Source organism: Echinops telfairi, unplaced genomic scaffold, assembly GCF_000313985.2.
Source record: "Echinops telfairi isolate 266 unplaced genomic scaffold, ASM31398v2 ScPeMD7_7400;HRSCAF=8409, whole genome shotgun sequence".
NCBI classification, from domain to species: Eukaryota; Metazoa; Chordata; class Mammalia; order Afrosoricida; family Tenrecidae; genus Echinops; species Echinops telfairi.
In genome coordinates this window covers 44672441-44687236 of record NW_022111300.1, presented here as the reverse complement: position 1 = coordinate 44687236, position 14796 = coordinate 44672441, and the positions used below count along the sequence as shown (strand labels likewise).

General features: G+C 47.4%; 1 protein-coding gene across 1 annotated transcript in view; it reads right to left on the bottom strand.

The window, feature by feature from the left end:
• MALT1 (MALT1 paracaspase) overlaps nucleotides 1-13067 on the bottom strand; it is a 61202-nt gene extending 48135 nt beyond the window's left edge. The window contains exon 1 of the mRNA XM_045296056.1: nucleotides 13062-13067. Coding sequence (XP_045151991.1) covers nucleotides 13062-13067 — 6 coding nt within the window. The remainder of the gene's footprint in view (nucleotides 1-13061) is intronic.
• Between the last annotated feature and the right edge of the window lie 1729 nt (nucleotides 13068-14796).

Genomic DNA, 14796 nt, shown 5'->3' with positions numbered 1-14796 from the left:
TTTTCTTTACCTGTTAGCGAGGTGTTTTCGTTGTTGTTTTTGCCCCAGAGGGCCCCCACAACTCTACAGCACATACATATGTGGCAACTTAGCGCCAGTGCATGTTCAGAACACCATACGAGGCTCTGAGCCTGACTTTGGATCTGAGAAGATTCCAGTGCTGGATTCGAGTTTCATGACTTCAGTAAGGCCCAAACCAAACCACACTCACTGCCGTTGAGTCACTTCCGTCTCAGGACCCTGTAAGACAGAGTAGAACTGTCCTTTTGAGTTCCTGAGGCTGCACATTTTGGTTGAAAGCCCTTTCTTCCTACGAAGGAGCGGCTGGTGGTTTCAAACTGCTGGCCTTGCAGTTAACAGCCCAATGTGTAAGCCATTATGCCACCAAGAGATAGTTGTTGCCAGAATGAAAGTAACTGATGTGTGCAAAGCTCTTAACCCAGTGACTGGCACATAGTAAAACTCAGTGAGTCAGTTCTGACCCATAATGACCCTACAGGACAGAGTAGAACTGACTCTGGGTTTCTGAGACTGTGGATCTTTACAGGAGCAGTAAGCCTCATCCTTCTCCTGAAGAATGGCTGATGGTTTTGAACTGCAGACCATGTGATTAGCAGCCCAAAGCGGAACCCACTACACCACTAGGGCTTCTTGGCATATAGTAGGTACTCAATAGATGCTAGCTATTATATATATATATTTTTTTTTTCTAGCTATTATATTTATATTACCAACCCCAATCCTTGTTTCAAACTCAGTTTGACTTGGCAGATCTCCCCCCATGACTTCTAATGCCTTTCGGTTTTACCCTCAATCTTTGAACAAATAAATATCATCTGGCTTCCTGTTAGCCACGTGCTGGTTATGAATGCCCCATCTTCTGGTGGTTCTTGGACCTTACCCATTAAATTTCAGATTCAATAAACTTTTTTCTTTTTGAAGTCTACCGTGTGCAAGATGGTACTGATGGAGCCTCTACTATTGAGTCAATGCCTACTCATAGCGACCCTATAAGTCAGAGAAGCTGCCCCTGTGAATTTTCCAGGCTCTAACTCTTTACAGGACTAGAAAGCCCCATCTTTCTCCCTCAGAAGGGGCTGGTGGTTTCGAACTGCCAACCTTGAGGATCCCAGCCCAACGCGTAACCACTACACCACCAGGGCTCCTTGCTCGTAGAGGTATGTTCAAATGGGTTATTGTACAGTGAACAGTGAAAGAACAGTATAAGAGACATCCTGCAGGACTTGTACGCAAGGGAGGGAAAGGAGTTGTATGACCTAAATGGAATAGTTTCCCCCTCCCACCCCGCCCCCATCTCTTATCCCATGCCCAGCCTCCTTCCTGACCTCTTTGATTTAGTGGCCTCTTTGAAAATCCCTGCATGGAATCTTCACAGCACTTACAGACACAGGGGCCTCAGCAGGACTGCCCTGTTCTGCTGGGCAGTTGCAGTTGTTGTGCGCTGACAGGGTGCAGCCTCAGTTCTTCTAGAGGGAAATGTTGGAGTGTGCTCAAGAGGCGTTTGCAGCTGTGTCAGAGTGGCCTTCCTCATTTGCTTAGCGGCCGTCCTGCTCCTGGACTCTTTCCTGCTGTCCTAGCTGGCCATTGGAGTGCCTCCGCGCGTGTCAGAGGAGGACGGTGCTGAAGAGGATTTTCAGAAGCCGTGGATTTTCAGAAGCAGCTTGCCAGGCATTGCTTCTGAGATGCCCCTGGGTGGGGTTGGCCCTCTAACCTCTCACTCAACAGCCAAACCTGTGGAATGTTTGCTCTCAAAGCCGCCATATTAGTCCTGGGAAAACCCACTGCTGTCAGTTGGTTCTGACTCGCTACAACGTCTGGACAGCAGAGGGAAACGCCGCCCGGCCCTGCACCCTCCACACGATTGGTCAGCTTGAGCTCATTGCGGTGGCCACTGTGTCAGGGAGGCCACTCATCAAGGGAGGGGGACAGCTTAATACGCACTTGTTTAGTTTCCTTTCGGATCTCAGCCATTGTGTTTATATAAAGTTAAGAGGAGAAATGAGGGCAGACCATGTGGCTTTTAAACGCTACTTTTTAAGCGTCTGCTCTCCTGGGATAATACTCTCTGGAATCCTTCCTCATCCCGTAGACGGGACATTGGATTTGGAGAACGAAGGCAATTTGTAGGAACCTTGTGCATGGTTTCGTTCTTTGGAAATCCATCGAGTTAAGCTCTGAAACACTTACAGATCTGGAAACCGACTCACAGATTACCTTGGTCTTTTATGCAATTTGACTGTAGACAGTATTCAGATGGAAAATTCCCAAATACAGTATTTCATATCTGAACAGGATCGAAAAGACTCGGCCCAGGAGCCATCCTGAAGGTCCTTGGATTTGTGCCCAAGGGAGGGAAAGGAGTTGTGTGGCATAATGGCATCATTGCCCCACCCCCTGGCCATCTCTTACCCCATGCCCAGCCCTTTCATGTCCTCTCTGACTCAGTCCCTGGGCTGGGGTCACTCAGCACACCCTAAACACAAAGTTCTCCACACCCACTTGCAGCCATCTCCCGAAGGACACTCCAAAATCATTACCATTGAGCTACTTCCAATTCATAGCAACCCTATAGGACAGAGGAGAAGGGGCCCTATGGGTTTCTGAGACTGTAACTCTTTACGGAAGTAGAAAGCCCCATCTTCCACCCTTGGAGTGGCTGGGAGTTTTGAACTGCTGACCTTACAGTTAGCAGCCCAATGCATAAGCTACTATGCCATCAGGGTTCTCTCCCAAAGAATTAGGGGGAAGGGTTCCCCATTTTGATTTCAACCTTGGAACAGCTAAGCAGCACAGAATATTCCACTTCCTTCCTTCAAGATGATCCCAACATAAATACTTGACGTTGGCCATGGCGAAAATGACATTTACTCATTTAAATTCATTTATTTATTCAATCATTTAAATATTTATTGGGTGGCACCGTGGTTAAGGACAAAGCTGCTAACCGGAAGGTCAGCAGTTCAAGCACCCATTCACAAGTGAACAGTGTGGCAGCCAGCTTTTGTAAAGATTTACAGTCTTGGAAACCCGGCGGGGCAGTTCTCTGGCCTAGAAAGTTGCTGTGAGTCAGAAACACTCTATAGCAACAGGTTTGTTTGTTTGCTCTTTGACTGTATGCCTGGCTTTGTGTCAGATACTGTTAAAGAATAACCTTTCAAAGGAAAGGTAAGAACTTATCTTCCAATCACGATGCAACGGGCAGGTGCAAAGCTTTTATATAACTCTTTCATTCAAGCGGGAACCAGACTGGTATTGCAACCAGTTTAAAGAATCCAAAGACCAGATGAAGTTAAAAGCCATCAAAGACTCAAAGTGAATTTTCTCACTGGCTGCAAAACTGGCTTCTTCCGAGGTGGAGGGCAGGCAATTAAACTTCTGCTAAACCAGAAGTTATCTATGTACAAACCGGGATCATTGGTGTTATTATCAGTCTTCTACAGATTGGCTTCTATCTCTGCAGAGGTGTAAAATAGTGTCTTCAAACACAATCAGTGGAGATGTCCAGTTGAATGAGCTAATGAAGAAGCCTACTGCATTACAACCGTTGCTTCCTCTCCCCGCACCCCCTTTTCTTCTCACAGCATTGACTAAGTCCAATCTCCTGGGAAGGAAAGGGTGGGACAGTGCTATGCTGGAGGCTAGAGGGGAGGGAGTGACAATACGGAGGGAGGGGAGGCTAACGCTTTCACTTTACGGAGTTCCCAGTCTGTTCTTCAAACCTGCCAATGAGATGGCATTCAGTCTTCCCACAGCTCTCTCATGGGAGACCTACTGCGCAGGTGCTGGGCTGCTAACTGCAGTGACGGCAGTTCAAGCTCACCGTGCCCTCTGTAAGAGGGAGGGGAGGGTTTCTACTCACATCAAGAGCTACAGTCTCGAAACCCACAGGGCCAGTTCTAGTCTGTCCCACAGGGTCACTGTGAGTTGAAATCGATTCGATGCACTGCGTTTGATTTTTGGTGTAGTTCTCTCAAAGACTCTTTTCTGATCTCCAACACTTGACCTTCTCATTCCTTCAAGGAAGGATTAAAAAGTCAGCTCACCACTTTGCTGCTACCTGCTCTGCAACCCCTGCAGTTGGTTGGGTTTCCATGGCTTTAGAAGATACAAATTTTTGTTTGTTTTCTGTCTCAGGTGTCTAGGTATGCTGGGCCTCAGTGTACAAACAGTAGGCTTTCAAAAAACCTCCAGAGAAGATACCAAGTATTTGAACTCTACAATCATTTCGAGGAATTTCCAATTGCAGTACTGATCTTGCAGTGGGCAAGTCACACTGTAAGTGGTGAAATTTAAGACATTTAATCTAAATGTGCTGTTTTCCCTAAAATAAGAAAGATGTTTTAATAAGAACAGAAAATCAAGAAGCCGCGGCAGCTAGGTAATTTAATCTGAGATTGAAATATGAACACACAACACACACACACACACAAAATCCTATAAGGCACAGATAGCTTGGCACAGTGAAGACGAATTTTAGACACGAGAGACTGTCATCAACAGGGCCATAGTCATGGCCTGCCATCTTTTTCCCCTCCCAAGATACCCAAATTACATGAACTCTCCAGTCTCCAGAGGGTAGAGGTTAAAGCCATCGAATGATTCAAAAGCATATGCAGTTGTCACTAGCCAATTTTAGATGGTTTTCATAGCCCCACTCCCAAAGAAATTCCATCCCCTTTCACTATCCCCTTCTACTCCCCGAGTTCCCATGCCACCCCCAGCCCTAAGCAACCACCGGTCTCCTCGCCACCTTTATTAGATCTGCCCTCTTAGAAACATGGGGTCATGCGATGGGAGACTCTTGGTGTCAGGCCCAGTGCACTTGGTTCTCCCACGGCGCTGTGGGTGTCAGCTGCATTCCATTCCACGGACTACACATGGACCCCATTTTGTTTTATCGATTTGGGAGTGAAAGGCTGCTCGGGTGGTTTCCACTCCCTGGCCACTTTGAAGAGTGCAGCTATAAACATCTGTTTTCGTGTCTCTTGTGTGTTTGGTCAGGAGTGGAATCGCTGGTGAGTCTGTGTGGAACCATCAGTTGAGCTTCAATTCATTAACATGCTTCAGAAGACATCTGGGAGGAAGACTGCCCCTAGATTATGGAGTAAAGGTGAGGGCCAAAAAATGCTGAGCCCATCCTATTCCGATGCACACAGGCTCTGTGATCGCCAAGTGCAGGATGAAAGAACGTGGACGCTAAGCTTTGACTGCAAACTTTTGGTTTCACCCTGCTACATTTCCTCCCTTTGTGGTGAGCCACTTGGGAGGGGATTTCCGGAGATTCGGGCCCTAGAGTTTGTTTCCCAAAATATTTTGTAGGGTTCTTTTATTTTATTTTTTTTCTTTCAGTGCCTTGCCTGCACTCTTAACACCTTGGTCTCAGAGCACTAACCTGCCTTGTAAACATAATCACATGATCACAGTTTGGCTCAGTGGTGAGGGAGTTGTGCTTCCATCAGGAGCTACTTTTTCGTAAGAAAGGGAAGCTCTCAAAGTATTACCCTTTTCTCTTCGCTAACCACATGTTGGGTCTCCAGGCTGAAAACACAATATGACAGAATGTCTCCCAGGGTCCCATTGTTGTTTAGAACCATGGCACTGGAGGTCAGGGAGACATCCCCACAGCCTGTCAAAAGCTCTGGAAGTTGGTTTGGTATTCCTGATGCAGGGCATTGTGGGGGAGGCAATCCAGTTGTGGGTACCTTGTATGAATCCTCACTATCTCTTAACAGCAGTGCCCCAGGTCTTCATTCCTGTCAAAGGCGTGGTGGCTCCGCACTGTGCTGCGAACCACAAGGACCTTGGTTAGAACCCAACAGTCCCTCCGTGGGGGAAAGATGTGGCCGTCCGCTCCTATAGCAATGTAACGTCTCAGAAACTCAAAGAGGCAGTTCTGCTCTGTCCAAGAGGGTCACGATGGGTTAGATTGGACTGGAAGGTGGCAAGTTCGGAGTTTTGTTGGACAAGACAGAGAACTGTTTTCTCAACATCTTTCTTCCCACTCTTGGCTCTGGGGAAGGCTTTCTCTCACCGGCGACGGGGAGATCCTCATCTTCCTTCCGTCGCCCAATATTCCTTGATTCCTTGGTGGCCTGTTTCTGGGCAGCTCCTTGCAAATCAGCAGGGATAAAATTTAGGATACATCTGACACGGGGATGGCCTGAGTCACATGACCAAGAAAACCCTATTTACAGATAGGATCGCAGCCATGTGTATAAAACCCCACTGCCATCGAGCTGATTCCGGCTCCCTATCACCCAATAAAACCAAACCCCAAACTCACTGCCCTGGGGTCCCTTCTGATTCATAGCAGCCCTCTGGGGCAGAGCAGAAGTGCTCCTGTGAGTTTTTGAGACGGCTACTCTTCTTGGGAGCGGAAAGCCTCATTGTTCTTTCAAGGAGTGACTGGTGGTTTTGAACTACTGACATGGTGATTAGCAGCATCACCCAACTGCACCACCAGGGCTCTGGCAGCGAGTGACTCTATAGGATGGAGTAAACAAAAACAAACAAACAAACAAACAAACAAACAAACTCACTGACACCAACTTGATCCTTACTCATAATCCTGTAAGACACAGTCGAACTGCCCTTGTGGGTTGCTGGAACCATAAATCTTTACGGGACTAGAAAGCCTCATCTTTTTCCTGCAGACCAGCTCGTGCTTTTGAACTGCTGACTTTTCGGTTAGCAGCCAGCAGGTGACGCACTACACTCCCAGCACTCTATTTTAGAGTAGTATTATTACCCCCTCCCCACCACGCACCGAAAAAAAGCAAACAAACGAAAAACAACTTAATGTTTGTCCTAGCAATTCCATTTCTGGGAAAGTATCAGAACAATATGAAAGGCTCCTCTGGAAAGATACCGGGATAGCATCATGGAAGCAGTTACTTGTTCTTGCAGGAGAGGGAATTTCATGGGAAGAATAAAAAGTCAGATACTTTCTTAGCCAAGATAAAATAAACTTTCCATTAAGAGTCCATATTTGATATCATACATGTATTCTTATATTGATGGCTACAAAGGTCTACCCGGGGCAAGAGCCATTATTTGATGAGTTAGTTCTAAGGTTGCAGAGAGATTTCAGATTTCCCTCAGGACTGATGTTAATTTTTACATGAATTCCCTCCTTTGACTCCATCTGCATAACCCCACACTTGCCTGTTTTCAGATGAAGCATGTATCAGTCCCACATCAGGGACTGACTCCCTAACTCGCAGGGCTCAGTGCAGAGCAAGAATTCAGAGCCCCTTGTTGATGAAAGTATCGTGGACTCAGAGGCAGCAAGAGCATCCTATTAAACCAAGCACAGCCTTTCTAAGTTTTACCAGATGGGGAAAAGTTAACACAAGGAAATCCACAATGTTTGTAGGGCTGGGACATTTTGTTCACAGTGAAAGGGAAACAGGGAAACCATGATGTCAGAGCCTGGGTCCCACCAGTGATTTTATCTGCAATATGAAGGATTCTCTGAGTGAACCCCTCTCAACGGTGCCATTTTCAGCTGGTAGCCAAATGATTCTCCTGTCCTCACCCATCAGGTCTCTGCCTCTCTCAGACTCTGCAATACAGGCTAAACTGAGACCACTAAATAAGGTAACTGTGAAGGACTTGGAAATTCTAGTTCTTTAAGAAAAGCAGAGATCCTCGCTTCTCTCTGTAGAGTAGACGTGTAATGAAATCAACAAGAACAGAAATGTAAGCCGTATCTAGGAAGTGGCTCGGCAGATGTACCTAGATAAGACAAGCCCCTTATCAACCAACCAGTTTTGACTCATGGCAATCTGTGTGTCAGAGTTGAGTAGTGGCTGAATTTTCTGAGGTAGATTGCTAGGTGATTGCTGGGGCAGTCAATCCCAGAGGGCTGGGAGGGCTTAGATTAGACAAACACACTAAAAGTACCCTCAGAAACGAAGACTCGGAAGTGAAGTGAGTGTGAAGAGTGCTTGTACACAAGCACGGGCACGTTCACTGGTAGTTGAGAGTATCACTCTTCATTGCAGCTGCGTTTTCAGGTATGAAGGAGAGTCTGACTCTGGAATGGGGTTGGTTGTCTTTCCGCTTTCAGGAGTGCAGGTTTGGATCACTAATGGGATAGAGGGATGTGGAGGATAAAGAGTGAGGAGGGCATGTTCTTTAGGATGTAGCCATGAGCTTCTTTATGGGGGGCAGGCCGCCCATAATACAGCCACATGCATACCTTACACCAAGAAAGAGATCTGTTACCGGGAATGTTGATCAAAGATCCTATAGAAAAATTCTGATCAAAAGGAGGGACATGCAGAATATAATTCCAAATTCTCACAGACTCTAGGCTTTTTTTTTTGGTAGCCATTGAGATGGGATGAACCCCCAAAACAATTGCCCTGGGATCATCTTTAAACCATATGCCACACCATAAAAAATGACCTGATGGCGCCTACCAAGCACAATCACAAGATCCGTTTCGGATCTAGGATCGAATTGGCAGCAGCAACGCAGGAGAGGAGTGAGGAAGCCTCGGGACGGCGCGTTGATGTCCACGAGGAAGGAACCATTCAGAAAAGGAGGTGAGAATGGCCGAAGACCAAAGTCACTGAACGAACTGTACCTTGGAGCTGCTGAGTCGGTATATGTTCTGCGGTGTGTATTCTCAGCACAGCAGCAAAACTAAGACAAATTCTATTGAAAGAAAGGGGAAGGAAGGGAGGGAGGGAGGGAGGGAGGAAAGGGATCTAGCTACATGGAGCTTGGGCAGGACTTCAGAGTTTAAGAAAACGAGTGAGACTAGCTGGGCCTGTCTAGATTACAGCTTCCGAAGTCGGGCATCGTGGGGTTTTGCTGTAGGACAGGACCTCAACCTTTTACGGCTGATTTAACAAACAGGCAGGAGTGTTGAATCTCTTAATTGGTCCCGTACCCCTAAAAGTAAATGGTCCAAGCAGCAGACATACGTTTTGCTAAAGCTTCTGCTTTTAAAACCTCGATTTCATTGTGCCCTGCCATTCTCGCAGAATCATGGCACTCGATTTTTTCCAGATCCCAACAGCAGGCAACCGTCGGTGAGAGAGTGAAATTCAGGGACTCTGTCGCCTGATCCTCACAGAGCGCAGAGCTCTCCAGAGCACTGTGTGCTCCCTGGGCCTTTCCGTTTGCTGGAGGGCAGGCTCCTGTGCCACCTGCTTACATAAGGGAGCAGCAGAGGAGCACAGTCCGTGAGCGAGAGTTACACGAGATGGCTGGGGATAATTCTTGTCTTAGGCGTTTGGCGCCCTGGGCAAGTGTCACGAGGGATATCATGTTCAGGAGGATTTATGCACTAGGTATCCGCTGCCCAAGCTCATGAAATCAGAAATAATTGTTCAAAGGCACAGAGTCACCAAGCAGGTCTTGTGCTTTTTAATGTGACTCAAGGACAGAGGTCTGAAAATTCCCTTCTGTCGCGTAAAACAAGGGTCCCCCGGAGTCCTTGGAGCCCAGTGGCTATGGGGGAGGGGGGTCATTAGAACCCACCAGCCACTCCACAGGAGAGAGAAATGACAGCTTGCTGCTGTAAAGATGATCTCTTTGGAAACCCTATGGGCAGTTCCCTCTGTTTGAGCAGGGTCCCACCTCCTCTATGTCTGTGGTCTAGCCAAGTTATAGTAAGGTTCAAAAATGCTGGGATGTACCAGATGTCATCAACTCAACAGCTTCCTGCATGCCGCCTGGGCCTCCCGTCGCTTGTAGACAAAGTGATTGCACTGTGGAGTACATCTAGAACCTATAATGCAGATGTCTGATAATGACAATAAATGCCCATGTCACTGGCTTAGGCAGGCCCTGTACCCCAGGTTTTGGCACACTTCATTAAAATTCTTTGTTTCCTCAAGCTGCCCTTCAAAATCTTGCAATCGACTCTTTGCCTGCATCATTTATTCCTTTTAACTTAGCTGCCCCGTGTTGAAGAGCAGTCTCCTTGGACACCCACTTAGCCCTTTTCTTTCTTGTCTTTTTAATGGCTTTTGTACTTTTCTTCATGAATGATGCCTTTGATGTCATCCCACAACTTGTCTGGTCATTAGTGTTCAATACATCATTTCTTTTCTATTTTTTCCCCTTGAGTTGATTCAGGTGGAAAGTTCTCCATGTTATATTGAGCTCTCGTAAACTTCGTTTTCTCCAGCAGCAATGGCCTGTGAGCAACTGATGATTTGTTATGCAGCACAGACCTTGTTCTGACTGATGGTATTGGGCTTCTTTATCAACTTTTCAACAGAGGAAATCGATTTGATTCCTGTGTATCCTATCCGTATGTATAGTTACTGCTTATGTGGTTGGAAAATGATATTTGCAATGAATAAGTTGTTGGTCTTTTGGAATTCTATCATGGCATCTCCGGCAGGCGTAGTTTCTACGCTGAAGGGTCTTGTTGCGTGGCCATGGGCCTTCTTCATATCCAACTTTCACACTGGAATCCCCAGTAATCATCAATGCAACGTCATTGCATGTTTGATGAATTTCAGCCAGCTCAAGTTAACAGCAAATATTACATTTCTCCTTCTTTGGCATTAGTGGTTGGTGTGTATGTTGGAATAATGGTTGTGTTAACTGATATTCATTGTATGTACAGATATTATCCTATCACCGACAGCATTGTACTTCAGGATGGATCTTGACATGTTCTTGGACAATGAAGGCAATCTCATGCCTCTTCGGTGTGCCATTCCTGGCATAGTAAGCCACGTGATTGTCGATTCAAAACAGCCAATCCCAGTCCATTTCAGCTAAAAAATGCCTAACGTATAAACGTTCATGCATTCTACCGCTTCACTCTAGACGACTTCCAGCGTTCCTAGATTCATAACTCATACATTCCAATTCTGATGTTTCATGGATGCTTGCAGGATCGCTTGCAGGATCGCTTGCAGGATCTCTTTTCGTGTGGAGGCATGCTGCAACAGTAAGCGGAGGTCCTGGGAGCGTGACTCCATCCATGTCACTAAGGTCATCTCTACTTTGAGGAGGCAGCTCTTCTTTAGTCGTATTTTGAGTGCTTTCAAACCCGAGGGGCTCATCTTTCCACTGTTACAAATAAGGTTTTCACTGGCAATGTTTTCTCTGAAGCAGAACTTCAGGTCTTCCTCTGTAGTCTGTCAACAAGCTCCCATAAATCCTGCCCACCGTGGGTAACCGTGCTGGTATTTGAAATACCAATGCTTCCAGCACAACAACAACATGCTGGTCATCACAGTATGCCAACCTGACAGTCAAGTGCTGGCTAGCCTCCATAACTGCTCCACTAGACTCTTTTTCTACTTAGACTCTCATATTTAGTTAGAGATTACATGATTGAATGGTAATCTGGCCTCGGCATTTAAGTGATTGTGGTTTGAAATAGCTGAAATACACAGCATGTTGGAAACATGATGCATTAGTTATTTCTATAAGGTACCCTATGAACCTAAGTATCATGGTAATTTTGATACTCTGGGAGAAAAATGAATTCCAATTCCAAACAATAGCCATATGTTTGAAAAATAAAGTCCCTCTGGGAGATGTCAATCCATGTCAGGTGGTATTTTTTATAGTTATTTTGCAAATAATCTTACATTCCATCTTTTCAGAAAGAATTGTATAGAGCTTGTTTACCTGGCATGAAAAGCATCATGGGAGAGCAGGATCTTACTGATGTTTATATTTCTTTCTCTTCTGCACCTGAGTAGGGAAATGACTGTCTATTGTCTTACGGGAGAGCCTATGAACTGATCGAGGGTTGCAAATGCAGGACTTGGGTGAGGCTCCTAACCTTAGGTCAGAGAACCCTTTTTACCTTTGAACTATCAACTCACGATGACCCCTGTGCATCAGTGTAGGACTGAGCATCATAAAGGTTTCAATGAGTGCTTTTCAGAAGTAGATCACCAGGTCTACTTTTTTTCCAAGGCAGGTCTTGGGGATTGGTCTCAGACACTGATCTTTTGGTTCACAGCCGAACCTGGTAGTGGTTTGTACCCCCAGGGATGCTGGGTAGCTGGGTCAGCTCTTCATGCTCAGGGGATCGTGTCCAGGAACAACTCCCAGCAGCAGGAGTGACCTGCTTGCTTCAGGCTTGACCAGAGGTCCCAGGCAGAACTTTGGATCTGACGTGTGATTGGTCCTAAGCCTGAGGCTGGACTGTGAAGGCATTACATCACTGGTACCATGCTGCATGAGCGTTTAAGCGCCCTCAGTGTCAGGAAGCGAAAATGAACAGGAGAACCCCTGTGTACCAATACATGTCAAGAGGAGGGATGGGACCTGAGGGCCGCTTGGAGCATGGTGGAGTTTGTTCTGGGTGTTACTGATGAGTTAGGAAGTGGCTGGACCCCCCTGCCCGGCAGGCCAGGGCTGCTGGTGGACCCAGCAGCACCCGCTCATTCACGAAGCCAAGAAAGGCATGGCTGGGATTTTGCAAAGCCCAAGAGGCTTTTCAGAGATGCAATTAAAAAAATACTGGATAGAGAAGGCCTTTCGAATGTTCTTCCTAAGAATGAGGTTGATGGCCACCGACACAAAAGGTTCTCCCCCTTCTCCTAAAGCGGGGTAAGTGTGGGGCTGCTTGCTAACTACTAGGTGGGTGGTTCCAACCCACCAGCAGCTGTGGGGGAGAAAGCTGAGGCTCTGTTCCAGTAAAGATGGATCATCTCAGAAACCCCTCTAGAGGATTATGTGAGTCCAAATTGATGGCAGTATCTCCCCCCCAACTCCCCGCCCTCCTTTTGGGGGGCCTACAGCTTCAGAGTACTCAAGATGAATTGAATACATTTTCTTGTATTTCCATAGTACTTTACTTGGAGTGGTGTTAAACATCCGCGTGTCTCTGCAACACAAGCTCACGTGTTCGTGGATGCCCCTGCTGTGGTGGTGGTGGGCTGTGGAGGTGATTCGGAATACAGTGGCCTTCCGCGAGGGAGTCAAGCTCAGGTGTCCTAGGTGGGAAGTCTTTACAGAAGCAGTGGCTGATGCGTTCCACGCACCGACCTTTTGCTTCGCCATTGAGTGCTTGACCACTGCGCCACCAGGCCTCCCTAACTCACCGCCATCGAGCCGGTTCTGAACTCGCAGCAGCCTGGGGAGGAGTCGGGTAGCACAGCGGGTTCTGCATTGGCTGCTAACCAGAAGGTCCCCAGTTTGAACCCACGAGCTGCTGACTCGGGGAAGAGATGACGCTGCCTGCTCCTTTGGAGATGTACAGCCTCAGTCAGTTCTGTCCTAAGGGTCACCGTGAGGGACACAAAGATGTACGTATTTTCCTTTTCCTCCAACGACTGGATCCCTCTATTGGATCCCTCTCTTGGAGTACTCTCTCTCTCTTTATTTTTTAAAGATCATTTTATTGGGGACTCTTACAGATCTTATAAATTTCCATTCATCAATTGTATCAAGCATATTTGTACATCTGTTGCCATCATGAGTTTATAAACATTTACATTCTGTTTGAGCCCTTGGTATCAGCTCCTCTTTCTACCCTCCCTCCCACCCTCATGACCCCTCGATAGAAGATAAATGATTATTATTTCCATATCTTACAGTGACTGCTGTCTCCCTTCCCCCACAGTTTCTCCCCTCTCTTGGGATAACTTTGACAAATTCAGAACAGCATCCTGGTCCAGGGGCGTTTGCTTCCAAGGTGCTGGCTCCTGCTTTCCTTCCATCTTTGCTCCTTAACCCAGGATTGAAGCAGGAGATTGATGGCTGCAGGCTAATGAGACAGGTAATAAATGGACACGGTAGATCCATTATGGAAAATAAATGAACAAAAATCCCCACAAAACCAACAACAACAACAACAACAACAACAACAAAATCTCTCCAAGGAAAACCAAGGCATGTCTGTTCCTCGGATTCGCTTTCCTAGGAAAAGAAGGGTAGGACTTGCTCTTTCAGCTCAGGTCCATGAGGAGAGGCCACGTTTCCATGCAAGAACTCCAGGCAACTGTTTCATGCCCCATCGCACTGACGCAGGTGCTGTATGGGGACCCCGGGTCACTTTGGCCTTTACCTGCCCCTGCTGTGGGCGACAGCTCAGCGGCTTCTTAATCCTCACACAGCGGCTTCTTAATCCTCACACTGTCCTCCTCTCCGCATTCCCAACCTGCTCTCCCTCCTGCCTGCAAAAGGGCCCCTTCCTGGGAAGAAGCTCCCAGCGCTCCGTAGAGCCCACTCACAGCCACGTCAAAGACTCGCTGTGGGCGATTTCTGTTGTGTTTCATGCTGCGTTCTCCCCTCAGAGCCCCTCGGCTCTCGCCCTTCTCCTTCTCACACGACAACGACAAGAGTGAACGGAGAGCCCACCAGCCCTGCACTCCTTAATTGCCATCACGAGGGAGGATGGCCATGCCAGGCCAGCACGCATCATGGTCCATCCGCTGTGCCGGGTGGGAACAAGTCCCGAGGGAGGACTGCAGTGAAGCGTGGGCACGGGCAGTTACATCCTCCGCAGTCAGCCCTCCGAGCCGCTCATTCCAGCAGCCTCCGGGATTCTGGAGGAGGCTTCTTCCTATGTTTGCGGGGGGAGGCGCAGTGGTGGCAGAAGGGCAGCGCTGGCATGTCTGTCTTCTTTCTTGGATCTGGACACCATTTGATGAATGCAAGGCCATGTAAAAATCTGCTTTGCCAACAAGAACCATCTCTGGCCTCTTGAAGGCACAGAATCCGTGCCAATCCTCCTGTGGGTCTCTTTGGGGCTCCTTCGGGCCTCTCCTTTCTTACAGCTGCAGTGCAACAGGACGTGTGTGTGTGTGTGTGTGTGTGTGTGTGTGTGTGTGTGTG